We start from the raw sequence: 27,100 nt of genomic DNA, 5'->3' as shown, positions 1-27,100 counted from the left end.
TGTCGTGGAGCGTGACTGGCATCAAGCTATCTGGCAGACGCGCTGGCCCGGGCTCCTACGTTCGTAAAGTAACATCACTGGTAGCCGAGTCTTTTGTCCGACCAGATTCACGCGCACTTAAAGGTCCAGCTGCACTTGCCATTGCTCAAGCTGGCTTCCCCGAGAAGTAAGTAGAGGAATCATCACAGGAACTCGTCGTTGACAAGACTGACCTTTTCGTTGAGTAGATAGCAAGCGACCCGCTGCATGCTTGAAGATAAATACTGAGACTTCGCAATTATAAGGGTACAAGTAGAGTAGTATCATCCGAATATATAAAACTCCCCGTCACCAATGTCCGACCGACGTCCCCACGAACCACAACCATCCATGGTACGCCCTAATCGCGGCTATCCCCCGAAGGCGCACTCGACTCCGGGCGACTGTGGGTGGCACCGCCGACGCGTAGGAGATGCGCGACTTTGACGAGCGGCGACTTGAGGGCCGCCACCTTGCTGCTGTTGGGCGACGACGGCGTGCTATTCGGCCTCGAGGAGGAGCGCAGGCTGTTCGCCCTCGACGTGCGCCGAAGGCTGGGCTCCTGGGGCGACAGCGGGTCGCCGCGCTCCCGCGTCGGGGTCTGGGCAAGCGGTGCACGTTAGCTCGAAGCGAGAGCGAAAATGACTAGACATCGAAATGCACGAACCTCCGCGTTCTCCTTGCTGCTGCTGTGCCGCCGCCCGAAGCTCTTCAGGCTCGGAGGCGACAGCTTCTTGAGCGACGTGAGCACCAGGCCCGGCACCTCCGCGGTCGCGCGCTTCTTTCGCGGCGTCTCCGGGGGCGCGAGTGGCTTCTCTGGGGGCTCCGGGAGGGTCAGACGTAGCGGCGGCGGTGACGGGAATGCGAAGGACGCCTGCTCCGGAAGGTGATGGTCGAGGTGCGTCACCCTCGGTGGTGCAGGCGTCTGCGGCCAGGGTGCATGCGTCGGGGGCGGTGTGGGGGTCGCGGGGGTCGCGGGCGGGGAACGCTTGCGCTTGTCGGCCCGCACGCTTGACCCGCCCCGCTCAAGCGCGCCTGACTCCCGTCGCTCGCGTGCACCATTCAGGTCGCCAGAGCCGCTCCAGAAAGCAGACTCACTCGATACGCCAGACACATTGCGAGTTCGGATATTAGGACCGGATGCCTCAGACTGCGCGGTCGAGTAGTGGCTGGAGGACTGCGAGGCCTGCGAGGCCTGCGAGACGTGCGAGACGCGGGAGACGCGGGAGACTTGCGAGACATTCGAGGAGTGCGAGGACAGAGATGTGGTGCTCCGGTGGCCAGCCGAGTTACGGTTGAGCGAAGTCGTGGAACCTCCGTTCGCGCGTCGGGGGTGCGGACCATGATCGCGCGAGCGACTGGCGCCGCGCCGCGAGCTAGCATTCCCCCCACCGCGCTCATAGGCGCCCCTCCAGCCACGCCCGACACCGGAGTTGTGCTCTGCGGGCTCTATTCCCTCGTGTCGCCTGCGCTTGTTGGGCGGCTGCATGTCGTTGGATGTTGGCGCGAGGCTGAGAGAGCTGTTATTGGATAGCCAAACGGAATGCTGGCCTAAGGCTGCAAAATTCGAGGGCCGGTCGTACAATGGGCTGTCTTTGTGCATGATGAACTTCTGCGGCGTCATGAAGTAAGCACCGAACCAAGTCGATAGCGCGAGGCGACTTACAATGCGGGTGTCATCAAGCAGTCTGCCGGAGAAAAGCTCCCGTATCGTACTGGTTTGCAAGATGGTGTCATATTCTCTCTGCATCCGACGGTGGATCTTTGCGAGTACGTCCAGTTGGTGTTGGTTGATGTAGGAGCAGCGTCCGTCCCGGTCATGCTCCCGCAGACGATCGGCAGGAACGGTGACCGCAAGAGGAATAAGCCAAGACGGATCCGACGTCCATTCCGGGCTCGAGTGAACGTGCATCAGAGTATTCCAGTCTTCACGATGGGATCTTCGGTAGATAGTGATTACCCAGTGTCGAAGGGCCGGCGAGAGTGAATGATAATGCTCGACGTGCTCAAACGTTCCCATGAGAAAGACGTCGACCAAATCATCAGGCCCGTCGTGGATGTTCCATATGATGCAAGGGCGGGAACCCTTGCGCTTGCGCGGTGGAAAGAATGGGCTTAAGTTAGCATTTCGCTTCGAATGAAGAGCAAGCTCCTCCTTCGTAATGAGACCTTTCAGTGCCGCCAAGAAATGTGCATCGATCTGCATGATGCTCCCTCGTTGCAAAGGGCTGCTTTGTCTGGGTCCTTTGTCAGAGACCAAGGCCATGTCGCACGAGCATGGCGCTTCTTTGAGTTCAGACGATGGGGTGGTACGGCTGGCTGTGACCGAGAGGGACCTCGTAGAGGTAGAGCTTCTGAGTGTCCGATCGAAGGGTAAGTCTCGCTGGCGAAGAGAACCCGAGTCCATCGTCGAGATATACGCTGTGAGCGACGCAGGAGTGGGCCCAGGATGAGAGGTAGACGATGGATGCGAGCGTTCCCGAAGTTCTGTTCATATGGGATCTCGTCAAAGGCGCCGAAGCTGCGCGAGGAGAACATGGTATGCTTCTTTCTTTGAGGTTAGCGAAGCTCAAAGAGTACTGAAACAGGACTGCAGCCGAGGCATAGTCGCGTTCGGCGTGAGTGTCATGCGCGTGAATTTGTACTCCGCCGGGATTTGCCGAGTTCGATTTCCTCTGGACACGCTACTTGCGCGCTGTGAACCTCTACGATTCGGTAGAAACGCCTTTCGTGATATTTATCATACATATTTTCTACTTATCTGGGTCTTTCTCAGCGCACTGCCGTCACGGGTCAGTTGTTCTCGCCGTTCCCTTCACGCGAGTCGCGCCGCACGGACCGGCGTCCCATCCCCACAAGTTCTCGCACCTTCCTTTTCGGCGTCTCAAGCAATCTGCTTATGGTCGACGACTGAGAGAGAGTCAGCCTTCAGCGCGTGCTTGGCGCGACCTCGCACTCACCGCGTTAGATTTCACGCTCGGTGATCTTTGTTTGACCGCTGGTGCTGGCGCCAGCTGCCCTGCCACCGTCTCCGTCGATTTCCCCTCAATTTTCGTCGTCTCCGTCTCCTTTCGCCGGTTCGGCATAACCGTCGCCTGTCGCTCCCGGGCCGGCCTACTCGTCTCCTGCCGCTCGGGGCGTATCGTTGCCTGTCGCTCGGGCCTTGGACGAGCACTCGCTGTCGAATGCGTACTAGCCCCGCTCTGCGTCGCTCGTTTGGCGATGCTCGAATAGCTGACATTGGGCTGCACGGGCCTTGCTGGCGCTCGCGGGGGCTTGAGCTGGCCTGCTGTGCTCGGAATCGACGGCCCGGCGCGCATGCTCCCAGGATGATTATTATGCGAGGATGCGGTCGAAACAGTCGAAGCAGAGGGCATCGAGCCAGTCGCCGGATCAAAGCGCTGAATGATGGGGTCTCGGTCAGATGCAATGACAACAGCGCCCTCTAGACCGCACTCACCGGACCTATATCACGCAGGAAAGCCTGCACGGCTTCTTGAGCAGTCGTGCCTCTGGATATCATCAGCGACAGGCGCGCTTGGATGATCTCGCTGAGGCACGTCAGCTTGCGCAACGACTCTTCGTTGATATATGCGCAATTGCCGGCCGCGTAGATGTTTTGGTCCATGCCCTTGTTGTAATATTGCTGTAGCTTGTTGGCGCGTACCGGAACTACAAGAGGGATCAAATACTGAGTGGCTTGCGACGCCCAGCAAGGACTCGAGTGAATATGCGGGAGAAGATCCCAGTCAGGTGCGCCCTCGGTAGTGGTCATCGGGGTATAGACAACCACGAAGAAGTCCTTGATGGCGTCGGAGAGGTGATGAGGAGGGGTTTTGGAGAAAGTCCCCATGAGAAAGACCTGGGCGATGTCTTTGTTCAGCCTGGAAGCTGGCTCCCAGATGACACATGGACGCGGGCCCTTATTCTTCTTGGGTCTACTGGTCATCGAGTCACTCGCATGTGTCGGCGTCAGGCCCGGGCCCTGAGGTATAGGGCCCTGAGTCCAGCTCCTCCGCTGCACTGATCCGCCCCGAGATGGTCCTTGGACAGAGGCTTCCCTGGCAGTGGGCGGACGAAAGTCGGATGGATTATCCGATAGACCATTCGGCAGAAAGCTCAGAAACGCGCTCAAGAAGGGCGCATGCGTGCAGCCTATGTGACCTTGCATCGCGGGAATCCAGGGCCTGGTAGTGTCGCTCGTAACTTTGGCAAGATCGCAAGGGCACGAAGCAACAGCTTCGTGAATGGAGGTCAATGCAAGGCCCGTATCCCGTGGCGGTTGGGCGATGCTCATCGACGTGGGCAGGGCGCGTGAGAGCATAGCGAGTTGAAGGTGGTCAGTAAGTGTAGAGACGAGGAAGAGCGTGCGCTGACGGGCCGTATCGCGTTGAACACGGCGCCTGAGAAGTACATCGTTGCTTTATATATCGGGCGCATGGCGACGCAGACGATGGGCTGATGGGTCCGGGTTGGGAGACAAAAAAGAAGGGGCCAAAGGCAGCGTTGCGTGGGAGCTGTTGCCCGTCATGCCGAGTTCGCCCATTCAAGTAGAAGAGGGAACAATGCGAACGTCGGAACAAGGGCTCCGCCGGTTTGTTTGTGTGTTGCGGCGACGTTGATGGCGCTCGCTGATGGCCGCGGCGTCTGTTTCCGCGGGACCTTTTCTTACCTGACAGCCCCCGTCATCACCAAAAGTGTAGACACAATATCTCATCGTGTGGTATTTACAAGTGTCACACGGCCAGGGCGGGTGTGATCAAGACAGATAAGACAGGCGGCTGTCCTTATAGCACCTTATAAGATGCCCTAATGCAATGTGAGCTTTATGAATGCTCAAAAGGCCTGAGTACCTTTGGTATAGATATATAAGAAGCCTCGGACCTCGTACATGGCATTATAAGCTAGGCAATGCCCACTGCCATGCTGACGCTCGACGTCGAAGACCGTCGACTGCGCGGATTCGAACTTGGCATATCACGAGAATTCCACGTGATTGGCTAGTTCAACTTCGAACGCAAAGTAGTGGCATTCGTAATGAGTTGACGAAACAGCCCTTTGTGCGACATATGGCTTCTCTACATAGTAGCTGAGTCCCTCTGAAGGTAAAGGAGACCACACTCAGCTGGCCATTGTCCCGTGTGGCGCATGTCACATTTGTGACACTCCGTCACTTCTGGAAAATCGCACTTCTCGCGCTGCATCCGCGCATATGGGTCCAAAATTATAGGCCTATGCAGTAGTTTGTAGTGCCCTGGACTCGTGAAAAGCAAAAGAAGCTTGGTATAACCCTGGACACATGCCAAAGAAGCGGATTGTGGCAAAAGACCTATACTTGATACAGAATGCATGGGGGCCCATCCCTGAGATTTCTGAAGACCTGATTCATGCAATACAGAGAAGTGTAGATACATGTCTATAGGATGGTCTCTACAGTTCTGCATATCCTAGGACATCCAAAGTGAGGTCATCTTCTTCCAAATCCTCTGAGTCAGTATCTTCCCAGCTATCATCCACCTCCGACTCGCTCTCGTGGTCCCAGTCCAGCTCCTCCTCATCGCCAGTAAGCTCCTCTTCCTCCTCCTCCTCCTCCTCCTTCTCTTCCTCTGCATTCTCGTCACCTGTATCCGTGCTCGGCATGTCGGTTATGTCGAGTATTTCAACCTCGTCAACTTCATCGTCTTCGTCACTGCCCTCCTCCTCGTTGGCGTCAACGTCGAGCGGAGGTGATGCGCCAGCATCTTCGGGTGAAGAAGACACGTGCTTCTTGGGTTGACTGAAGTTTGCCAGCCGTTCCGCCTCAACTTCGAACACACGAAGTGCTTCGTATGTGCTCTTGTGGCCGACGCCGCCGCCTCGATAGCGCATGAGGATATCCCGGTCGGGAAACCTGATAGAGCGGTAAGCGAGGCACTTGGAGATTGCAAGTTCCACTTACATAGCGGCATAATAGAATTGATAGTCGTCGAGCTCAGTTGAAGGGCGTGCGACAGTCACACCTGCAAGGTATTGATCTGTCCGACCATGGGCGAATGCGGGGATGATGTGGGTGGCACGGATGATGCTGTTCGGGTCAATGAACCCAAAGGCGTCGGGGTGGTCCGCAGGAAAGAAGCGAAGGCGAGGAAAGCGCTTAGCAGCAACGCCGTGCCGAAAGGTGAGATCTAGTGTGTACCATCGCACATACGCAAAATGAACTGCACGGCCTTCGCTCGGGGTAGCAGAATGCAGGTCGGCGACGTCGGCGTGGAATAGACCGATGATGCGGCCATACCAGTACGGGTGGTCGTCTTCGCCAGATAGCACCATGATGTTGGCGTTCTTGCTCGGGTTGAGGAAATCTTGCTTGCGGCGAACGTCGTAGGATGTATAATTGAGTCGGAGGATCTTGTGCTTGTAGATACGGTTCCCGAGAAACATGATTGAATTCCTTTCTTCCGCGGTATAGCTCTGGCCACCGTCGGGGGTACCGCGGATGCGGGGCAACAAATGCTCCTTGAGCTTCCGATAAAAGGGCTGTCAAAACGTCAACATGAATAGAGAGTCAAGCAGGCCATAAAGGAAGGCGTACCCTAAGCGCAGGGTCATCTTCATGTCGCGCGAGAAATGAAGTTACGTTCTCGGGGTAGCGACGGCTCAAGGAGATGTGTGTGGTCATCAGCGGCTCTGTCTTTGGCAGCTTCTCAGGCGCGCCACCTCTGACAATCAGCGACGTCTTAGCTGTGGTAGCTTGCACCACCTCCTTCTGCTTCATCCGTCGCAACCGTGCATTCCGTCGCTCCTGACGCGCGATTTGGGCCGGGTGGTTTACCTTATTTGTGCGTGCATAGTAGCGCTTGACTCGACGGTGCTCCGACTCGCCCTATGAGTATCGTCAGTCCACTGTCATCGAACGAATCTGACGGTACTCACAATTTGCGTCGAGTAGGAATCAATGGTCCCCCAATACCTGATAGCTCGCGCGTAGTCTCCTAAGGCGTGACGCTTATAACTCTTCCGATCGAAGCGGCGCGGCTGATCTTGTTCTTTCTTGGCGATCTGGGTTGGGTGGGCAGTTGCGCGTCGAGCCGCTCCTACTGCCACGCTATCCCTCTTCTGCTGGCGCTGTATGCGAGCCCGCTTCTCCTTAGGCAGCTCACAGGTTGCATACTCCTGCGAGATGAGCTCGAGACGGCGTATCGAGCGACCGAGCTCGACTGTTGCGTGCTCCAAGGAGGCGAGGGTCGAGTCCGTATGCAAACGCAACTTTGCGAGTCCATGCCACCAACCAAGGTCAAAGAGAAGGTCGAGGACGATTTTCTGATGCTGCTTGTTGGGGAAAAGCGCCTCAAAGCAGGGCAGCGCACACTGGATCGTGTGAGAGCCTATTTTCCTCCAATAGAGATGAGCTTACCTGGAGTGAATCTTCAAAATCGCGACCAGCCAGCTTCTTCATCTCTGCGATATTAGTGGCAAAGCGCCGAATCGTGTCCCGCAAGAAGGTGGGGACATGGCGATATCTATAAAGCAAATTAGTCGCACTCTCAGGCGATAGGATCAGGTCACCTTACCTGCGGTTCAGCTCCTCGACCAGATCGTCACCCTTGAAGGTGTGTAGCATACGCACAAGCTGGGCAAATATCGCCTTCCACTCGCCGACCTCAAAGTCGTGCAGCATGTCAACGGGGTGCATAGCGAAATGGTCAAATCCATGTTCAAGAAGCTTCTCCGAAAAGGCGTTCTAGATAGGCATCATTAGGGCGTGATATTAAGCGTGCAATATCGTTTTGTACTCACGCGGATCGGCGTAGAAGAATCATTTCGTAGGATGGCGTCGATCCTCTTACTATTGACAACGTAGCCTCCAGAAAAGATGGCCTTGCGCGCTATTTCGACTTGTGCTTGCCGGTGTATTGAATCCTTCCGACAAGTCCGCTCACGTTTTGTCATGTCGTGTACTGTACCGAGCTTGTGGACCTGGCTTTTCTCGACGAGGCAGCGAGGACAAAGACAGGTACCAAGGGATTTGATGCAGACGAGCAAGATCCTGGAAGCGATTAGGCGAAGCTCATAGCAGAGGACTGGAAGACTTACTTTTCCAGATAATCGCTTGAATATGCGAAGAAGCGTGGAAAGGTTCGACGAAGAACCCCATCTGCGCACCCAATCACCATGCCGCGGGTGTACGCGTCAACAAGCTCTGGGGTCAAGAGAATCCTCCAAACTCCTTGGACGATTTCGCGCTTCATATAAGTCTTGATCGCGTCTGACGGTCTGACACCGAAGGTCTCAATGTACCAGTCCGCAAAGTCGTCAGGAAGCTATAAGCTTGTCAATGGTACGGTCTTCGGTGAGCAGAGGTGTCACTTACGGGAGGAATGTAGGCAAGATGATGCTGTGCAAACGCAGTGGGCTTCCCGCGTGTGTACTTGGATAAATTACCCAGCATTAGGTATATAGGCCACATTGACGCGTTGCCGAAGTCGGCAAGGTGTGTTGAGTCGCTGAAGGACATGAGCCAGGCAGCGATGCGCTCGAGCGCGCACCCAGGCTCGCCCTCAAGGCTTAGCAGCTCATCGTCCATCTCGAGCGCGCGGTCGGAGGTGTAAGCCTCTCCCCAGCAGCGCATGGGATGCTCGTCTGCAGTCCGCTCCCAGAAGACCTTGTGAGCGCGTAGATGATACTCCCGAGACTGCTCGTCCTGGAACGCCTCTTTGATGACCTCCAGAATGTCACGGTAGTGTAGGCCCTTCACTTCGTAGACGGGGGCAGCGTCCTCTGCGCATTTTTCGCCGGGGCAAGGGACTGGGATAGGTATGGATCCCGACCGCCAGCCTGACGCGGCAGTCCAGGGTAATGGACCACCCCTTGCAGCGTCATGATCCTGCGAGATGGCTCGGTCGAGGCGGTTATACTCCGTTGAGGCGCTGAAGCCCAAGAAGTCTTCTGGGCGAAAGACTTCCGGAGTCTGGGGGCGGATAACATCGTCGACAAGCCGCTGCAGCCCAGACAATGTGACCTGGGTGTTCTCGTGCGCCCATTGAACAAGGCGGTACGTATTGACGTTTTTGTACGGCGCATAGAACGGAGCAGAAGGTGGCGTGTTGTATTCATGGCCGAATACGAGATTGGCGGTGCGCTGAGGGCGTGAGCCGGAGTCTATAAAGTGGGGGCCATCTGCAAGGTCTTCTATATCGATGCTATCATCGGGATCTACGCTTGGAAGGGTTTTGTATATGCGGTATAAGCCGAATTCATTCGCTCGAGTAGAGTGGTAGGTAAGATCGATGATTACGGGAGGGTCTGCAACGTCCTCGGCGTCCTCTGGAGTAGCGGAGGATGGGAGTGGTCTCGAGGGCTTTTGGCGCGGGGAGGGGAGATGCATCTGCGAGAGAATCTGTTGGGGGATTTGATGCTCCAGTCCGCGTGGTGCTGCAGATGGTACGTAGTCGACGAAATGCTTGGGAACGTGGCGGGGTCTTGAGGAGCGCTCGAGGGGTGTTATCTCCTGCTCTAAAAGCGGAACATGAGGCGATGTAGGCTGAGATGACGATAAGTGTCGTGCCGCCAGGAAATACACGCCAACGCACCTGCACATCACGCTCGTCGTCAATCTGGTGATGTAGCGCGGCATCCTCGTGCGACTCGGATCTACTAAGTACCACGTCTCGAAGGTGAGGTGATTGAGAAGGACCAGCACCGCTTGGGCTCGCGCTTTGCTCGCTGAGCGCCAAAACATGCTGCGGTCAGAAGTAAGGAGCATGCACCCTAGGGAAGGTGCTACCACGCACTCGTTGACCAAAAGCACTCTTCGACGAGCCCGTCTTTGGAGCCTTCGGATTAGGTGCAATGGAAGGGTGTGTTGGCTCCGCGCGTTTGCGACCGCGGCCGGCTGCCTGGAATGCCTGCACCGTCCTTCTTGTAGACTTGTCCTTTTGTGAGCACCTTGCGGCATGAGCGCTGCGCGCCCGCGTCGTTGAAAACTTCTCCGAGCAGTATGGGCATGGAAGCATCGGCAGAGTAGGCGAAGACAGACTGAACAATGGTGGGAGCCAAGACGCTACGTGACGCGACGCGATCAAAGTGCTAAGCGCCCGTTGCCTGCCCAGATCCCGACGCTGTGTGACGTCAGCGTCGAAAGTCGGGCAGGCGACGCGACCACGTGATCGAGCGCGGGGGATAAATAACGACGAGCCGTCAAAGATCGTCCTCTTTCTTCTTGCTTCTGAACGTCATCATCACCATGTCCAAGGCTCCTCCCAGGTTCTCTGTCCGGATTCCGCCAGCCAGGCGTCCTAATCGTCCCGCACCGGCACCTTCTCAAGCACCTACTGACACCGTCCCTCCCCGGCTACAGCCCAGGTCGACACCGGCAGTTCCTTTGATCAGCGCTGCAACGTCCGCTTCCAATTCTTCGCGTCGCGTGCCTCCGCCTTCCTCCTCTGGCGCAGCCTCCGAGCTGGATCGAAGCTCGTCGCCAGAACACCCGGAGGAGCCGAGGGTGGAGGAAAGCTCGGAGTTAGACAACGGCAGAGCCCGCGGTAGAAAACGTACCATTGACGCGATCAATGATGCACTAGACAGCATGCGAGAGAGAGGGTCAAAGCGGCCCACAGTCAGCGAGTACGTTCAGTTTCCTCGTTTCGAGGCGCATATACTCACTAAATATTGCAGTCGTACTTCTCCGCTTCATCCTTACCTCCACGCGTCACGCTACATTCCTCGAGTCGTCCCCGCTGTCCTCTTCTACTCCTTCAAGGCTATCATCTACGTTGGCATGGAGGAGTACGGGCGTACCCTCGACCTGCATGAGGACGACGATCCTGCGTTCATGCCAGCAGATTCCGAGAACGACGAAGCGACGAAAAGGTGCGCATATACCGAGTTGGGGCGCATGATGACTACTTATATGCGCGCAGCTGCATGCTCTCCGCCTACAACCACATCATGACGCTCCTGCCGGGCTTCGCAGAGTGTCTTCAAGAGATGCCCGAGCACAACATCAAGTCTCTCATCAAGGAGGTAAGCGATCTCATGCGCTTGACTCCGACGCGTGGGCTGATGAGTATCTAGATGGAAAAGATCATGGGTGGCGTGCGTAGCGATGACACGAACTTATGCAGGTCGCTCGTCCTTGAAGCAATTCTCAAGAATCCGCGCGAAGACAAACTCGACCCGATGCTCCTTCCGGAGGACGACAAGGATCTGCGCGGGTATAACCATCCCCAGTTCGCTCGCCTGCTCATCCCCCATGCATTCTACAATGCTTTAGTCAACCCAGAGACGTACCATGAGTATGTTCATCCTCTTCTTACTCCACTGCGGCGCACTCAGCTACCTAGGACGAAGGAAGCGATCGAGGCACACGAACTCGAGCTCGGCAACGAGTCTCTCTCGATGATTTTGTGGGACCCGGAGCAGTACGACCTCGAAGACGAGGAGAAGGGCATGATGAGGAGTCCACTCCTTGTGCGCGTGAGTCATTCATTCTTCGGTTTGCTGTCTTGCCGAGCACTGAGCACGAGAGAGATAGCTGTACCGTGCAATATTTTTCGGGAAGAAGCACACCTGGAAGGCTCCAAGCTCCCTACCGCCGCGGAGCTACGCCAAAGTGCACGGGCACAAGCGCGTGACTGGCCCAAGCATTGCCTATGTGGCCATGCAGGTAAGACTGTTGCTCTTTGCTTGGTTTCTGAATATTGACATCTCCTGCGAGGCGCGGTTCGCCTGTTCGGCAGTAGCAGAATGGCAATTCGAAGACTCCGACAACTGGAACATGCACGTCTTCTACAAGAACATCGTCGAAATCCTGGAGCAGGACGAAGATGATCCCGACGAGTGGGTCGAAGAGACTTTCCGCTGGTGGAATATGTGAGTTATGCCTTGCTTCGCGCCGTACCACGCTGACCCGCAAACCAGTCAAATATACGGCAAACCCGAGGGCTTCGAAGACGACAAGCCAGTCACCCCCGATGAGGTCAGCATCGAGCTGAAGGGGGCTCGCGCGCGTCGCCGGGCTCGCGCAGTCAAGCGCGCTGCTGCCAAGCGTGCTTCCGCTGCCACGTAGGTCCTGCCGTTTACACTCTGCTTTCATGTTCGCCGTCATCTTGTAGCTCTCGACACTCGCATCGCTTCTTTGGACTCGGCTCTGTTGTATCAGCTTTGTACTCGCGTTGCTCTCTTATCGTACCGGCTCTGTACGTGTTGTTGCCCTGCTTAATGATATTTTATTCTCCAATAATTCAGTGCGTGTGTCTCGAGCAAGAAGTCGCGCAGGAGTGGCTCCCGCGTGAGCTGGGGCCACGCGCCTGATCTGTCCTACCTCATAGGACATGGCCGGCCTGATCAGACGGTTCTTATATAGCTCCCAATGCCTCGTAAGGGCCACAATACCCGATAACACGCCGGCATGCCAGGCGACTTCTATACCGACTTCCGGTTCCTATACCCTGTTTTAAGAAGGGCAGTTCATTGATCTGCCTTTGTACGCTGCTGTGAGAATATCATGCATTGGGAGGTAGGTATAGCCTTTCGGGCTCTTACAAAGTTAGGTATTCTGCGCACGGCTCGGGCGATGGTCACCGCAGGTCTCACTTAGACCCTGCTTTCCCATCTCCCTCAGCGCTCACGTCTCCCCTCCCCCTCCCTGCAGTGCATATCATGGCCCTCGTTGCGCCTCTTCCCGGAGCATACGCTGTAGTAACGCTCGACCCTCACACCACCCTCAGATTAGTCGGCGTCTCTGACGACCCGATCGCAGAGGCAGAGTGCAGACATATGGTGTGCGGCAAGTACATCGCATGTATCACCAAGGTACGCCACACTCTTCTGTTTTTGTGGCAATAGCTCACACTGAAAGCAGCCCCGCAACGACTTCGACATGTTGTTTTCCCATTGTGCCTTCGATATCGACTTTGTCGTACAAGGTCTTCTTCCAGACGATCCTGCCACGTTCTATCACCACGCAATGTCTGTCCCCATTGCTCCCAACACCTTTCATCCCACAGGGCGCCGCTCAACGAAGGCGCTTCCTCCTCTTCCCTGGAACGATTGCTATCACACGTTCCCTTTCCATCTCGAGGGACGTTGCGCTGTCATTAGGTCTAGGGACTATCCTCAAAGCTGTATCTCGGCTAGAGAGGCGTCCATACTATGTGGTTTCATGAGGAACGACGACAACCACGTGTATGACCAGGAGAAGGCGCGCGACAATGGCGCCCCCCTCTCTACTTCGCCGATCCCCGAGATCGCCTCCGACGTTCAGTTGATGATCAAGTTTGCCGATGAGCTCCCTCCAACTACGACGCCCTGGTGGCACAAGATCGTCAAAGTGACGGCCCTTCAGGACGAGCACTTGGACTCACTCGCCGACGCTCCTCAGGGTACACGTGTAAAGGACCAGGTGGAGTTCAGTCCACCGTCTGAGGAGCTTTCCCCATTCCTTCGGTTTACGTACGACCTGTCGAGCTTCGACAGTCCACCCCATCCGTCGGGCTTCATCAAGGAGCTCAAAGAGCTCAGAGGGTACGTCGTGTCGAGCCTTTTCTTGTGCCATGGCGACGGCTCACCATTTTGTCAGGATATACCAGCGCCATTTGGATCGCCGCCACAACGAGCTCAATGACCATATCGAGCAAGCCAGGGAGATCGACGAGGCCCATATGGCGGAGCTCAAGGCGAAGGGTCTTCGTGTCGAAGGCCAGCAGAAGCCGCGTGGGCGCAGTTTCCGCCGTCTCACTCGGCACTACGCTGAACTTGGTATGGCCATAACTTTGACTTCCCGACGGCTGCTAACCGCCTTGTAGCATTCAACCGTACTCATCGTTTTCTACACCCGCACTTCTGAGCTTTCGCTAGCCATTAGCACTTCGACACTGTTTATTCTGTCCTGAACTTGCTATCGTGCTTTCTAGTTGTGGTATGTGGACTGTGGGTTTGGGTCGTTCATGCCTCTGTAACAGTACACGTAGGCGCGCAATGCCCGCCTGAATGTACCGAATGCTGTGTTGCTGTACATCTGCTTATTATAATTCATCTGCTGTCCCTCGAGATACAGTATATGGAGCTGCATTTCTCCGAGGAAGATATCATGAAATAATGGCGTCGCAGTACGGTCTCGGTGGGACTGTCCTTGTGACACAACATCGTAGCCGATGAGTGAGAGGGCCGCTGATTCTTGGCGGAACCAGGCTTTCGTCTATCGTCTGCGGCCACAACCATCGGGTTGCTAGGCCCGCTCATTTCCTTCGATTTTGTACTCTTCTCTAGATGGGCACCTTGGCATAGACGCTCACCTAAACGAGCACCACCAGCCCAGGCATAAGACCTATGCTTCGGCATTTACCGAGTCCACGTGGAGTCGGTTCTAGACGCTGAGGCAGGTGACAAGCGCGTTGACTGGAACCACCATCATCATGAACTACAGCCATCGTGGCTAGTACGACACGACGAGGTTTTCACGCTCGAATCTCGGTATCTACGCAAACTCGAGCTCAAACATTGCTGCTCTGTCCGACGTCGAGTTAAATGCAGCCCCAAGCCCTCGTTGGCGCCACCACGAGTCGCAAGTGGCCGACGACCAGACTAAGCGCGGCCGCAATCAACAAAAGCACTTTGAAATCTGAAGCAGGAGGCAAGCTCGCTGCGCTCATCACCGTCCTCGCCCTCGTTCATTCCCAAGCAAGATAGCAGGTAGTTCTTGGCCACATCAATCGTCTTAAGCTTCGTCTCGCATTCTGCTGTGCCAGCAAGTGACCTGCCACCATATCGAAGGCCAAACGCAGACGGACAAACATCACTAGTTTGGATGTGTTATGCAGGGGCATTGATGGCGCTCACCGATGGTAGTGGCTTCTGCCTTCGTGAAGCCCGAGACTCTTTTGACAATCCCCGTTACAGCTGGTCTTTTCTCAGAGCCAGCTCGTAGTCCACTTGGCATCCACAACTCTCCCCTTTCCTTCTCACACACCATGGCCCTCGTTGCACCTCTTCCTGGAGCGTATGCTGTCGTAACGCTAGACCCCATCACCACCCTCAGGTTAGTCGGCGTCTGCGACGATCCGATCGCAGAGGAAGAGCGCAGACAAATGGTGTGTGGAAAGTACATTGCGTGTATCACCAAGGTACGCCACACGTCTCTGTCTTTGTGGCAGTGGCTCATCGAAAGCAGCCCCGCAACGACTTCGACATGTTATTCTCCCATTGCGCCTTCGATATTGACTTTGTCGTACAAGGTCTTCTTCCGGACGACCCAGCCACGTTTTATCATCACTCTATGTCTGTCCCCATTGCCCCCAACACCTTTCACCCCACAGGGCGTCGCTCGACGAAGGCGCTTCCGCCACTTCCCTGGAACGATTGTTATCACACGTTCCCCTTCCATCTCGAGGGCCGGTGCGCTATCACTAGGTCCAAGGATACCCCTCAGAGCTGCCTTTCGACCGACGAGGCGTCTATATTATGTGGCTTCATGAGGACTGATGACGACCACGTGTTCGACCAGGAGGAAGCGCGCAAGAACGGCACCCCCGTCTCCGTTTCGCCGATCCCCGAGGTCTACTCCGACGTGCAGATGATGATCAAGTTTGCCGATGAACTCCCTCCGACTACGACACCTTGGTGGCACGAGATCATCAAGGTGACGGCCCTTCAAGACGAGCACTTGGACCCCCTCGCCGACGCCCCTCAGGGTACACGGGTGACAGAACAGGTGGAGTTCAGTCCACCTTCCGAAGAGCTTTCCCCGTTCCTTCGGTTTACGTACGACTTGTCGAGCTTTGAGAGTCCACCGCATCCGTCGGGCTTTCTCGAGGAGCTCAAAGAGCTCAGAGGGTACGTCGTGTTGAGCCCTTTTTGTGCTTTCGGCGGCTCACCATCTCTTCAGGATCTATCAGCGTCATCTCGACCGGCGCCACAACGAGGTCATTGACCATATCGAGCAAGCCAAGGCAATCGACGAGACCCATATGGCGGAGCTCAAGGCGAAGGGTCTTCGTGTCGAAGGCCAGCAGAAGCCGCGTGGGCCCCGTCGTCTCACTCGGCATTACGTCGACCTTGGTACGACCGATACTTTCGACTCCCCGACGGCTGCTAATTGCCTTGTAGCACTAGACCGTATCCATCGTTTTCTACCCTCGCAGTTGCGTGTTTGCGCTCGTCATCAGCACTCTGACACTGTTCATTTCGTCTTAAAATTGCTATTGTGCTTTCTAGTTGTGGTGATGTGCTATTGCTGGCGAATGAGAAACTGGCGCGGGATGTGAGTATTACTTTCTCGTTCTTCAAAACTCGATTCTTGACCCCTACTTCACCTTCTCTTCATCGTTCTCCTCTCCGCGTCATCCCCTGCACCCCCTGCATCTGTTTCTTTATCTTCTACTATCATCGCTGACGCTCGCCCTCGCGCACCTTTGTTGAGATGCACACGGTGCGCTGACGATCCCCGCGCAGCGTCAGCTCGAGCAGCTCCGTGTTGTATGGCTCTAGTTCGGTGATCTCAACGTCGGGTGGCTCGCCTTTGATGTCGGGCGGCTCGACGTCTGCCGCGTACGACTTCTCCGCGTCCTTCAGCGTGTCTCGTACTCTCTCACTATCGTCGAGTAGCTCGAATGAGTCAAGGCGTGCTGCACGGGGATCGACGAATCCTCGCAATTTGTGGACCTCTTCCGCACGCTCCCCGACTCGCCGACTCGCCCTTCACTCCGAGAGCTGTTGGTGAAGCTTCTGCCGCTCTTATCAATGGAAAACTAATGGTCAAGGTTAACGAATCACCCAACCGCGCCGTAGATAAGCAAGAATACCTTGGATGATGTAAGTGGCAACACGGATCTATCACTTCGAGGACAACGCTGACGCGCATTCGTAGTAACGAGCTACCGGCCTGGCAGAGCTGTATGTCGATCCTGACTAGACTCAGCGGCTCTGGCGTCCGGGTAGTGCGCAAGCGCATCGCCCCTACCCAGCCATCGCACTTTGCGCCGCTCGTACGAGAAGGCGCGCTCCATGCGCACTGTGCATAGCCGGCGAGTCTATTGGGTCTGACAACCGGACAGCGCGCGAACGCTCGCAAGCATCTGTTCTCCGCGTCCACATAAATTGCATCCAAAATCCAGCTACATTTGAGAATATATGATTTTCTGCACGGTACCTTCTCCACGAACGAAACAGCGGGCACAATTGAGCCTTACGCACCCTGAGAACGAAGACTGCCTTTGGACAGGCTGGGGTCCTCGGTGTTCGCCTGCGACGTGGTGCTTGGCGTATTGGAGCGTCTTGTCGAAGCCTGCTGGTGGTTAGCGTAGGAAGAGACCGCGTCGCCGGCGCCTACTCACAATCTTACTGATGTAAGATCGCACAGAGGATGCGACCGAAGGAGATCGCTTTCCCGAGCTTGTCTTCGTCCTCGTTCTTGTTCTCGATGCCGGCTTGTCGGGGACAGGAAGGAGATGAGTGTCCGATAGCGGTGGCTTCGGCGTAGTACCCAGAGGTGTGGGAGAACCTCGGCGCCACGATGGACCGTCGATGCCCGAACGACGGTCCGGAAGCACGATCTGTGGGGGACATACAGGGGACGCGGTCTGCCTAAGCGGACTCGTAGCCGCAGCCCCGCCGCTCGTCGTGCTCTCAGCCCCCGTGCTGGCTGCCTTTGGTGCAAAGAGGCCCGCCAACCTCCCTCGCACACCCGGTTTGTCGCTACGCCATGAAGTCGATGCGTCGGCTTTTGACGGGCTGGAGTGCATAGATCTGAAGTCCTCTTCAAACAGGTCCACCTACAAGTAAGTTCAGACTCGCATTCAGGAATAGGCAGCAGCCAACGAAAGTCGTACGCACTATCTTGGTCTGTTTGAACAGGGCCTGCGCCACGTTACGCCTCTCCCTCTCATCGTTCAGTGTGCGAGAATGGCGCGCAAGCGCGGCCCTGTGATACTGCCTCAAGCAGTCCATGGATTTGTTGTTGACATATGTGCAATGCTCCTCCTTCTCTCCGTCTTTGTTCGCCACCGTCGTGTTGTAGCTATCGAATTCCGTGCGGGGAACATGTACAACAAGCGGTATGAGGTACGCCGTCGTGTCTGTTGTCCAGCATGGGCTAGTATGAATGTGTGCCCGATCCGGCTGTCCTTCGATGCGGAGATCATCGCCGGTGGTAGTGTAGACGGTGAGAAAGTATTCGCGAAGGACCGCGGGGAGATCGGTGTATGGCGTGCCACGGAATTTGCCCATCAAGAAAACATCGACGTCTGTTTCACGTTCGTCTGCGCGCAACACTACGCATGGCCGAAGATCTCCAGAGCCGGACTGGTAGGACTGCGCGCTCGCACGAGAGGCTGGGCGAGAAGGTGACGTGGCAGGTTGGACTGCGGAAGAAGGGGAGTTCAAGGATGTTGCCGAGTGACGCGAGAGAATAGCCTTGGCAAAAGGCAGGCTAGGAGCGAAAGAGCCTCGAGAGCTCTTGCCAAGCGTAGTTGCTCGATTTTTTCTGAGCCACTCCGCTCGTGCTAGATCCTCAGGGATCAAAGGCTTAAAGGTAGATAGAAGCGGTCTGCGAGTGCGGGCGACATCACCGGGCTTGACGGGCAAGGCAAGGCGCCTTTCCTCGTCAGCAAACCTCGCAAGATCGCAGCTACATAGCTGAGAAATAGGATCGTCGGTCTTGAAATTTTCGGGAGCGTCGAAGAGGTCATCAGAGTCGACATCGACAATACCTGGTCCAGTAGCACGGCTACTGTGAGCTGGTTCGACTGCGTCGACAGTGATGTCAAGTGTCCCGAACTTGTAAACGATTCTCTCCTCGGTCAACGAGGCGCGGGCATGAAGACGTGGTGGATCAGGACTCATCGATGGGATGGGCGTTGGGAAAGACCTCTGGATGTGCAGCCGGGTCTGCCCTATCAACCTATATCACAGGTGCTGAGCCCCATGAGAACCGGATTGTTGCGATCCGAAGCGGTGTCGGGACCCATATAATACAGCTGGAGTAGTACTTCTTTGCAGACGAATGTATTGGGAATGTATAGCCATGTCGCAGCACGCCATCCACCGGTTTGTCTATGTTAGGCAACGGCGTGGCTGAAGCGGAAAGTGCCGATGCGGAACGTGATTCCCATCAGATTCTTTGCTTCCGGACGCCTTGTCCGCTCTCCCCGTCGCCGTCTCCCTCATCGCTCGCCGTTCTCCTTGACCATTCCTCACCCTCGCAGCAACAGTCAGATATGCCATTTCTCTCTCCCATTCCCGGATCCTATGCCGTCATCTCCCTCGATCCTGTGGCCTCTTACAAAGGCCTGAACGATCCCATTGTCGCGGAGGCGTGCCAGAAAATAAGCTGTGGCAAGTATATTGCTTGTCTAACGCAGGTGTGTAGTCGTTATGTGCAGTCAATCCGAAGCTCAATGTGTCGCTGCAGCCGGTCAACATGATGGCCATGGCGCTAAGATACTGCCCGTACAGAATCGATCTTGTTGTCGAGGGTCTGCCTCCGGACGACCCTGACAGATTCTATCATCACGCCATGTCACTTCCAATCTTGCCCAACTCCCTTCACCCAATGGACCGTCGCCCAATCCAGGCCACTCCTCCTTTGCCATGGGATGGGTGCTATCACGCCGTCCATTATCACGCAAAGGTGCGCTGTCCAATGGGCAAGTCTCAGAAGGACCCTCAGAGCTACCTTTCGCTCGAGGAGGCCGACATACTTGACCGCTACATACTGCATGATGACGGTCACGCTCTTGCGCAAGAACGAGCTCGGGATGCAGGATCTGGCGCTTCTTTTCCACCCGTCCCCGAGATATCTAATGAGTTGCGCATTGCGACCAAGCATTCGACCCCAAATACTTCTACGCCGACGCCTTGGTGGCTTCTTGAGAGTAGCTCCAGCACCGATTCGGGCGAGTCGGCGAGCTCGGACTCGCACTCCGAGTTCTTCGATACACCTTCTGGCGCCGAATGTTCCTCCGCTACGCCCCTAGGCACCAGTGAGGATGTCCGTGTGATGGAGATGATCTTCAGTCCTGCCATGCGTGCGGAACTCCTCCCTGTTGTGCAGTTCTCCTACGACTTGACGGAATTCGACCGTCCGCCTGACCCCTCAGGATTCTTCCAAGAGCTCTCACAGCTGAAGCGGTGCGTTGCGCGTCACGAGGTGCTGCGCTTTCAGCTGATATTCTGTAGGATTCTAGCGGACTACGACCAGCGCAAGGAGCAGAAGAGAGCGGAGCTGTTGAAGCAGGACGACGAGTACTACTCTCGACTGCGAGCGGAGATTCCGCAGTCTAAGGCGCCGACGCGCCTCCGTCAATTCATAGGCCGGGTACGAGACGTTCGTGGTGAGTTCTCATACTACTTCTAGTTTCTCGGCGCCGCTGATCATTCCAATAGCGCACGACCTCATGACCAGACTGCGCGAGGTTTGCCGCGTGAACCCTTACAGGCTGCGCCTGCACGTACACGTCCAGCGCGGACACGATGGGACGCGCTTATCCACGACGAGGTTTGCTGATAGCCTAGCGCGACGCTGGCTTTTCTATGTCGAATGATTTTTCTCGTGCATTATGGACGCCCTCGAAGTTTTCTACTGTTATTGCTGTGTACTGCTATCGTGTTGTCGAATTTCCATAGCTTTCTTATTCGAGTTGAGATTGTGAATTTGACGGGGAGGGAACCGCACGTGGATTCTCGTGCAGAGACCGTCTACATTTAGGTACTTAACAGAAGCGGTACAGTACGTAGGAGCAAAAGGGAAAAGACGCTGCTCCCAGCCAGGCTCGAACTGGCGACCGTCGCATGTTATGTTACCCATATAAGTACGAAGCGCTAACCAACTGCGCCATGGGGGCATACTCGGAAGCAATTCTAGTGTCCCCCAGTGCGCCGTTCAATCTGACACCGCACTCCCATTAGCGATCTCGGGGTACTTCATCTCGAGGGCGCGCTTTGGACGACTCTGTCCCTTATCAAGAGGACGCACCATCCCCGAGTCTACATTGCTGAAACTGACCGTCAGAATCAATGCCGCCCTCCTCGTAGCCGTACTCACACGATCCAATCGGCGCTCTTGACGACTTCCGTTGGTATGTTACTGCACGAGAGGATCATCGTGTACTCGCCACGCCTACCGAAAAGAATTCGGCATACATGTTCTCCGGCCTCGCCGGCAGGAAGGCGGTCGACGACGATCATTCGCACTCGGCCTTGTGCTTCGAGCAAGCGAGCAAAAGCGCGAGCCCTGCAAAAATATTGTGATTACCAGGAAGAAGAGAAGATGGAAGAAGCGTACGATATAATACCTTCCTCCTCGGCAGGAGTCAAAGTCTGCGCACTTGCACTCGGGGAGTGAAGATCCAACTCGCGAAGCGCCGCTGGCGAAATCGCATTCACCCCGTTGAAGCTCATACTCTGCCCAATGAGCGGAGGCACATCGAGGACCTTGCTCTGCTCGAGAAGTGCTGAGACGCCGGCCAAGCTGGCTGCCTCGCGGGCCAGCACGTCTCCCTCCGAACCAGGGCTGGCGCCAAATAGGATATTCTCGCGAGTCGAGAGCGGGTAGACGACGTCGCGACGCGGAAGGTACACAGTGGATCTCTGTAGCTGTCGCGCACCATAATCTGTCAGAATCCGGCCGTCAAAGACTATACTCCCTGAAGTCGGCGGCTTGAGTCCTGTGATCAGATCGAGCATCGCATCCTTTTTGCTGTCCACGCTGCCGTTGAGTACGACAGCCTGGCCCGGTTTGATATTCATGGATATGGCTCGACTAGTGCAGGGGTCACCATCCGAGGAAGTGGCGACAACATCCCTAACGAATGGGTCAGACGAGAGGCAATGCGCGTCAAGACTCAAACTCCTCACCTCAGCTCGATATGAACGCCTTCAGTATGGGGATGACTTGTGCGAAGCCCGATACTCGGAGGAGGTGAATGGACCGTATCAAGTGTTGCGTAAGTCATTGTCGCCTCGTCAAGTATGTCGCTGAGCCGCCTGAGCTGCGCATAGCGGTCAAGCGCGCCCATGACGAAATTGAGCATGTAGGGGACGTAGACGGCAAGCGAGACGGCATTCGCGGGTTCCACGACTGGTATGGCGACGGCGGCGACCATTATCTGGACGGCGAACTCAGAGTACGATGCGGATGACAGAAGCAAGCATACGATCGACGATCTCCCAAGGAGCGCACATGGCATCTCCCAGAGCCAAGAAGCAGATGGACGTCCTAGCGCAAGATATAATGCGTCGGCCTTGGTGTCCCGAAGGCGCTCGTATATGAGTGTATACTCTATAGCATCGTCAGCCTACAGTCTTAGCGAATCGTTCGCACTGACCTTCCACAACCGCAGTGGAGATCCCATTCATGAAGATCGATCTGCTGTATTTCACGTCAAAGAGCATCTGGTGAAGCGCGGCTAGACGTTGGTAATCCGGGTCCTCCGCCCAGAAGGTGTAACCTATATCTCATCAGCTTTTCGAAGGAGCGATTCCGGATAACTGAGGACACACCAGCACCGTTCAGGAAGTTCGGAGGCTTCAGCAAGCCGAGCAGCATACTCACAAGCGCGAAGCCATACACGGTGGCAACCTCTAGTCGCTCGTGTCGTACGGCCACGGTCGAGATTGCAACAAGTAGAAAAGCTATCTCGAGCAAGCACTTCACGGAGTTCACCGCCTCGTCGAGCAGTGCCCAAAGGGGGGATTTGCAAAAATCGAGGGATGAGTCGCAAAGGAGAGGTGTGCGCCGGAGGTGACCTAAAAGACGTATGAGTTTGTTTTCCTCTTGAACGTGTTCAAGCGTACCTTCACGGTCGTCCATTGTCAGGCCAGAGAGCGCTGGTCAATCAGGTGAGTAGGGAAATATAAGTTTGTATCATGTCACGTACCTCGAGCCAACCTCGGGAAGTAATCTGCATTCGAGCGCGCCTGCAGTAGGAGGCCGACGTCCTGACTGAAATCATTAATTGCTGTATCATGGTTGCTTGCAAGCCACATACCTTATGCGCTCGGCCACGAAGGCGAGCATGCTCAGAAGGAACCAAGAGAACAAGTATGCGACGACGGCGCGAATGCCGTTACCTGAGAGCCCTCCAGCTTCGATTGCTTTGGTAACCTGGCGAGGTTGTCAGCAGGTCCAGAAAGCCTCCGTGTTGGCAGGCCGCACCTCGAGCAATACCCCGTCAAGAAGACACAGCGAGCCGGCCGGGAACAGCGAAATTGCTCCCTGAGAGCAGAGATATACGATGAGCGCCCCCGGACTCGACCCGTATGTCTCTTTCACAAGGCGCATTGCGACAGGCCGCAAATTATGCCAAGCACGCCGAAGCCTCGTGACACGCTTGAGCACAGCGACTGAGGGTGTCTTTCCATAGGCGATTCGAAAGATGCCCCAGGTGGTGAAGTTCACGTCGTCCGGTATAGCTGGAGACGGGTTGCTGGACATGGGCGTACGAGGGAAAGCAGGTCGAGTTCAATGGGGCAGTCACGATGGATACGAAGCTGACTTTTGGATACTCACCTGGACCTCACCACATCAGTACGCCGACATTCTCGGGTACTCGTGTAGGGCACATTCAGACCCAGCGACGAAATTTGTGGGTGCTGAAGGAAATGAATTACTTGAGAGTGTGGATCATCGCAGCGGGTTGCCATCCTGGGCAATATCTGAGGGATCTCGGCAGTGGCGTTGTCTACGATTGACCCCGAAGTATACACCGGAAGGGCGCTCCCTGCAAGAAGCGAGCTTAGCGGTAGGGCAAGACGGGAGAAGGAGCGACACCCACATTGTTATCGAACGCTCGATCCGCACGTCAGAGTGCCCACGCTCTTAACGCGCCGTTGGAACAGATGACGACTGAAAGTTAAAGAAGGGAGACTAAGCTCATCGAGAGCTCGACGATGGACGCGGAAAAGAGGTGCCCAAGGAGGAATCAGGTTGACGGCGCCTGCCGGTTTATGACGGTCGCAAGTTCAGACGAGCTGCTAGGACAGCTTGAATCCGATAGCATCAAGCTGGCACCTCTACACATCTCCACAGCGCGCTCGCCATGATGATGGTGGGAGGGTGAGTCGCGACACGCGCCTCGGCATTCTCCGGTACATCTGTGATGCCGTGGACTCGGCTGTGCAATGCCAACACGCCGTCCTTCTTGAGTCTGACGGCCATCTTCTGTTACCTGCCAAATGAGGAGGTCAGCTAGACTATCTAGCAGAACTAGTCAGCGACCGCAAAACCTCGACGGTGATAGCAGGTTTGTGTCGAGCGCTGTGTCGTGTCCGACGGCTTACAATCGTTAAGCAGCGAGGTCAGTTTACCCCCTCCCAAGCGTCGCAAAACGAAAGCAAGCGCATCTTCTGCATCTGTGAAAGGCAAACTTGCCGCCCTCTTCGAGCTGCCTCTGGACATTCTATACGAGGTAGGCCACCATCCGGCCTTGGGCCAAGCCGCTGTCGCTGATACAAACACCGCAGATCCTATGCAACACGCACCCTAACGACCTTCTTCAGATCTCGAGAGCCACGAAAACCCTGCGGCGCACCCTTATGAGCCGCTCGTCCATCTGGATATGGCAGAGGAGCTACGCCGCCCATCCGGACCTGCCTACCGTGCCCGAGGACCTAAACATCCCTCAGTTCATGTCTTTGGCCGTCGATAGATGGTGCCACGTAAGCTATCCCCAAAGTCACGCACCTCGAGATCTGACCTCTCAGTAGTCCTGCCACGGGAAGTGCGCCGATGCGATCTGCTGGACCGCACGGACGCGGTCGTGTCGGAACTGCTTGCGGAATACGTGAGTGGAATCCCAGCGCCTTTCGTACTTACCTTCTGATGATGCTGACCACGCACCTCTAGCAAGCACTGGTTCCGGCGAGAGCAGATGAGGAGCAAACCCGCGCTGCGAATCATTGGCGAGAGCAATCTCATCTTCCAAAGCGTCATGATGTCGCTGTTCCCCTACATCAGGATTACAGGTGAATGGGCCGGGTGCAAGAAGCATCGCCGACATACCACTGATCATAAGCGGCGCAGTACCCAGTCGTCCATCGGGACAGGTTTACTATCTCGCGTCGTCCGTGCGCGATTTCCTGGAAAAGTTCGATCGCGATGATGTGGCCCATATGACCGCAGCACAGCGAGACCGATGGCTGACGCCAACGTATGGGGAGATGGAGCGTCTGGCAGAGGTGAGTGAGGTAGACCAACAGTGTGATCTAAACGGCTCCTTAGTCAACCACTACAGCACGCGCGAGAATGCGAGCAGTGGGTTCAGAGGCTCAAAAAACGACAGGGGGGCTGAGGAGGCGCGCGCTTTCGAGAGTGAGAGTGCGCCGTCCTGAGAAGTCACTCTGTTTGTGTTCGTGAGTTCATGACGTCGAACAGTCAAGGGTATGGTACCCCATCAATCGTCCACATAGACACCCGAATACAGGAAGAGATATATTGCAGTCATGCGTGAGTAAAGATACAGTGCTATGCGATTTTGACGGTCTGCGAAGGACGAGTGAGCCAGCGGCTGAATTTGAACAATCACGTTACTCACCTTAGCATACAACGACTCAACGACCTTCCCCACCTGCTGCAGCGTGTCGATCGCTGCGCCGTATGAGGTCTGAAAGGGACTGTTAGACACGTCAAGGATGCGATGCGATGTCCACTCACATCCGCCTCGGGCTCGTCGTACACCAACAGGCATCCGCGACCCTGATCCAAGACGCCGGGTAGGACCTTGTCGAGGATCATCTGTGAGAGCCTGTCCATCGTCAGCCTGTCACCCCTTGACTCACAAACGCCTTCGACTCACTTCGCCTCTACCGCCACCTTACTCTGCCCGACCTGCTTCGCCACATAGTCGATCTCGACGACCTCATACGGCTCGATTATCCGCAACAAGTTCTGCTCGAGGAGCGTGTCGAAGAGGGAGGACAGATGCGAGCGGATCGTCGGGTCCGTCTGGAGCTCGTCCTTGTAGTCGCGCAGCGCCTTCTGGAACTCGCCGAGGTCGCGGCCCTTGTGCGCGGCGGCGATCGCGCGCATGGCCTCCACGGCGCGCTCGTTGGCGAACTTGCTGCCCAGCTTGTGCGCGAGGAGGGGCCCGACGTCGTCTGGCTATGTGCGGTGTCAGTACGTGGCGTCGTGCGGATGAAGCCAGCACGCACCGAGTTCGACATGATCTTGCAGAGGAGCATATACTTGAACGCGCCGAGGGCATCGCGCTCCGCGTCGGAGCCGCTGAAGCCCTCGAAGGCTTCGTAGAAGTAGGAGTATGACGTTGTCCAGTCCTTGTCTTCGGCGTGAAGGACACCGGATTGGAGATCGAGGGAGGCTTGGAGGAGGGGAGGGCAGTAAATGGAGTTTGCGGCGGTTCGAGAGGAGGTGAGAGCGGCCTGCAAGCGCATCAGAGCTATTCGACTTAAGACGATTGCGAGCTACGCACCTTCGCCTTTGCAAAGTTTCTGATCCCCTGGTAGACGCGGCTCTCCAGCAGGTGCACCTCCGTCAAGATCATCTTGTCGTCCAGTCGCCTGAGCTCGCTTAGCAGCGCGTCGATCAGTTTCAGCGCCTTCTGGTACTCCCCGAGCTCCAGGTACAGTGCCCCCAGTCTTGTCTCGAGCGAGTGCTTGAGGAAGATGCGCTTATCGCCCTTCGCCCATGCGATGTTCTCCTCGAGGACGCGCACTTGTACGGGGGTCGAGCCAGGGATCGGGTGGAAGAAGTCGAGGAGGGTGCGGATAAGCTTTGCAGTCTTCGCCTTCGCAGTCGAGCTCATGAAGCCGCGCGAGAGGGTGATGACTTCAGCGAGGCGCTCTGCATCGCGCTGGTCGCGGTAGAGCGCACCGAGCGCGACTATCGCGTCCTCCTTCTCGCGGTCAGTTGCAGTCGCGCTGCTTGAGAGAGTTGCCTTCAGCTCTGCTTCAGACATGATGGGCCGGGAACTGGTGAATGTCGAGAACAAAAGCGCGTCGAGAGCGCCTACTTCCAGGATGACGCGTCGCGCGCAGATAGGGGTGGGATTACCGCTTTAGGCAGCGCGACTTAGCCGTTTTCGACTTGTCCTCAGCCGCCATGGTCGTCGTTCTCGGAGATGCCAGCAGCTGCCCGAGCACGCGATACGAGGGA

At 56.1% G+C, this 27,100-nt stretch overlaps 11 protein-coding genes and 1 non-coding gene across 12 annotated transcripts; 4 read left to right on the top strand and 8 right to left on the bottom strand.

Annotated features, from left to right (window-relative positions):
• Positions 1–379: 379 nt before the first annotated feature.
• SCHCODRAFT_01186461 (uncharacterized protein) lies at positions 380–4,342 on the bottom strand (the record flags this gene model as incomplete). The annotated part of the gene is made up of 6 exons (XM_003035506.2): positions 380–619; positions 686–2,255; positions 2,332–2,505; positions 2,858–2,928; positions 2,979–3,419; positions 3,479–4,342. The coding sequence occupies 6 exons, from the start codon at positions 4,340–4,342 to the stop codon at positions 380–382; spliced, it is 3,360 nt and encodes a 1,119-aa protein (XP_003035552.1).
• A 1,030-nt stretch (positions 4,343–5,372) lies between these two features.
• SCHCODRAFT_02044862 (uncharacterized protein) lies at positions 5,373–7,722 on the bottom strand. The gene is made up of 6 exons (XM_003035507.2): positions 7,569–7,722; positions 7,412–7,517; positions 6,931–7,365; positions 6,590–6,880; positions 5,957–6,534; positions 5,373–5,908 (listed from the first exon to the last, which is right to left on the bottom strand). The coding sequence occupies exons 1-6, from the start codon at positions 7,688–7,690 to the stop codon at positions 5,449–5,451; spliced, it is 1,992 nt and encodes a 663-aa protein (XP_003035553.2). The 5' UTR covers positions 7,691–7,722; the 3' UTR covers positions 5,373–5,448.
• A 132-nt stretch (positions 7,723–7,854) lies between these two features.
• On the bottom strand, positions 7,855–8,046 carry SCHCODRAFT_02465405 (uncharacterized protein; the record flags this gene model as incomplete). The annotated part of the gene is made up of 1 exon (XM_050342651.1): positions 7,855–8,046. A coding segment is annotated over one exon (192 nt), but the record flags the coding sequence as incomplete, so codon positions are not given.
• Positions 8,047–8,087: 41 nt separating this feature from the next.
• On the bottom strand, positions 8,088–9,382 carry SCHCODRAFT_02482809 (uncharacterized protein; the record flags this gene model as incomplete). The annotated part of the gene is made up of 2 exons (XM_003035509.1): positions 8,088–8,318; positions 8,369–9,382. 2 exons carry the CDS (start codon positions 9,380–9,382, stop codon positions 8,088–8,090), a joined length of 1,245 nt encoding a protein of 414 aa, XP_003035555.1.
• Positions 9,383–10,240: 858 nt separating this feature from the next.
• SCHCODRAFT_02683629 (uncharacterized protein) lies at positions 10,241–14,027 on the top strand (the record flags this gene model as incomplete). The annotated part of the gene is made up of 15 exons (XM_050346759.1): positions 10,241–10,620; positions 10,672–10,866; positions 10,917–11,019; positions 11,071–11,291; positions 11,340–11,472; positions 11,531–11,662; positions 11,714–11,868; positions 11,917–12,060; positions 12,158–12,194; positions 12,244–12,286; positions 12,650–12,810; positions 12,860–13,521; positions 13,577–13,755; positions 13,911–13,915; positions 13,968–14,027. The coding sequence occupies 15 exons, from the start codon at positions 10,241–10,243 to the stop codon at positions 14,025–14,027; spliced, it is 2,610 nt and encodes an 869-aa protein (XP_050203232.1).
• A 939-nt stretch (positions 14,028–14,966) lies between these two features.
• Positions 14,967–16,168, top strand: SCHCODRAFT_02482798 (uncharacterized protein; the record flags this gene model as incomplete). The annotated part of the gene is made up of 4 exons (XM_003034702.2): positions 14,967–15,119; positions 15,167–15,828; positions 15,881–16,053; positions 16,137–16,168. 4 exons carry the CDS (start codon positions 14,967–14,969, stop codon positions 16,166–16,168), a joined length of 1,020 nt encoding a protein of 339 aa, XP_003034748.1.
• Positions 16,169–17,108: 940 nt separating this feature from the next.
• On the bottom strand, positions 17,109–18,834 carry SCHCODRAFT_02482074 (uncharacterized protein; the record flags this gene model as incomplete). The annotated part of the gene is made up of 3 exons (XM_003035510.3): positions 17,109–17,278; positions 17,336–17,765; positions 17,827–18,834. The coding sequence occupies 3 exons, from the start codon at positions 18,832–18,834 to the stop codon at positions 17,109–17,111; spliced, it is 1,608 nt and encodes a 535-aa protein (XP_003035556.2).
• Positions 18,835–19,208: 374 nt separating this feature from the next.
• SCHCODRAFT_01167675 (uncharacterized protein) lies at positions 19,209–20,698 on the top strand (the record flags this gene model as incomplete). The annotated part of the gene is made up of 5 exons (XM_050341155.1): positions 19,209–19,352; positions 19,385–20,121; positions 20,170–20,324; positions 20,377–20,488; positions 20,617–20,698. 5 exons carry the CDS (start codon positions 19,209–19,211, stop codon positions 20,696–20,698), a joined length of 1,230 nt encoding a protein of 409 aa, XP_050203231.1.
• A 49-nt stretch (positions 20,699–20,747) lies between these two features.
• SCHCODRAFT_t7 lies at positions 20,748–20,834 on the bottom strand. The gene has a single exon. It is a non-coding gene; the product is annotated as a tRNA-Ile (tRNA).
• A 468-nt stretch (positions 20,835–21,302) lies between these two features.
• SCHCODRAFT_01086750 (uncharacterized protein) lies at positions 21,303–23,425 on the bottom strand (the record flags this gene model as incomplete). The annotated part of the gene is given in 9 exon segments (XM_050340997.1): positions 21,303–21,356; positions 21,376–21,793; positions 21,847–22,270; positions 22,317–22,439; positions 22,492–22,737; positions 22,786–22,818; positions 22,869–22,933; positions 22,980–23,095; positions 23,147–23,425. The coding sequence occupies 9 exon segments, from the start codon at positions 23,423–23,425 to the stop codon at positions 21,303–21,305; spliced, it is 1,758 nt and encodes a 585-aa protein (XP_050203230.1).
• A 740-nt stretch (positions 23,426–24,165) lies between these two features.
• SCHCODRAFT_02485650 (uncharacterized protein) lies at positions 24,166–25,280 on the top strand (the record flags this gene model as incomplete). Its single annotated transcript, XM_003034704.2, has 7 exons — positions 24,166–24,233; positions 24,284–24,398; positions 24,454–24,648; positions 24,697–24,773; positions 24,836–24,954; positions 25,013–25,167; positions 25,224–25,280. 7 exons carry the CDS (start codon positions 24,166–24,168, stop codon positions 25,278–25,280), a joined length of 786 nt encoding a protein of 261 aa, XP_003034750.1.
• On the bottom strand, positions 25,239–26,941 carry SCHCODRAFT_02559796 (PCI-domain-containing protein). The gene is made up of 6 exons (XM_003035512.2): positions 26,418–26,941; positions 26,140–26,367; positions 25,785–26,089; positions 25,643–25,733; positions 25,524–25,592; positions 25,239–25,471 (listed from the first exon to the last, which is right to left on the bottom strand). The coding sequence occupies exons 1-6, from the start codon at positions 26,901–26,903 to the stop codon at positions 25,454–25,456; spliced, it is 1,197 nt and encodes a 398-aa protein (XP_003035558.1). The 5' UTR covers positions 26,904–26,941; the 3' UTR covers positions 25,239–25,453.
• Positions 26,942–27,100: the final 159 nt, after the last annotated feature.

Source organism: Schizophyllum commune, assembly GCF_000143185.2.
Source record: "Schizophyllum commune H4-8 unplaced genomic scaffold SCHCOscaffold_1, whole genome shotgun sequence".
Lineage (NCBI taxonomy): Eukaryota > Fungi > Basidiomycota > Agaricomycetes > Agaricales > Schizophyllaceae > Schizophyllum > Schizophyllum commune.
Note: the sequence above shows the minus strand (reverse complement) of the source record. Positions and strands in the feature narration are given on the sequence as shown.

Excerpts from the sequence above, each read along its gene's own strand:
- SCHCODRAFT_02044862 (XM_003035507.2), bottom strand. The coding sequence starts at position 7,690 with ATGCACCCCGTTGACATGCTGCACGACTTTGAGGTCGGCGAGTGGAAG. Across the intron at positions 7,518-7,568 it reads GTCGAGGAGCTGAACCGCAG|ATATCGCCATGTCCCCACCT; the intron begins GTAAGGTGACCT and ends TTTGCTTTATAG. Across the intron at positions 6,881-6,930 it reads ATTCCTACTCGACGCAAATT|GGCGAGTCGGAGCACCGTCG; the intron begins GTGAGTACCGTC and ends CGATACTCATAG.
- SCHCODRAFT_02559796 (XM_003035512.2), bottom strand. The coding sequence starts at position 26,903 with ATGTCTGAAGCAGAGCTGAAGGCAACTCTCTCAAGCAGCGCGACTGCA. Across the intron at positions 26,368-26,417 it reads GAAACTTTGCAAAGGCGAAG|GCCGCTCTCACCTCCTCTCG; the intron begins GTGCGTAGCTCG and ends ATGCGCTTGCAG. Across the intron at positions 25,734-25,784 it reads AAGGTGGCGGTAGAGGCGAA|GCTCTCACAGATGATCCTCG; the intron begins GTGAGTCGAAGG and ends GACGATGGACAG.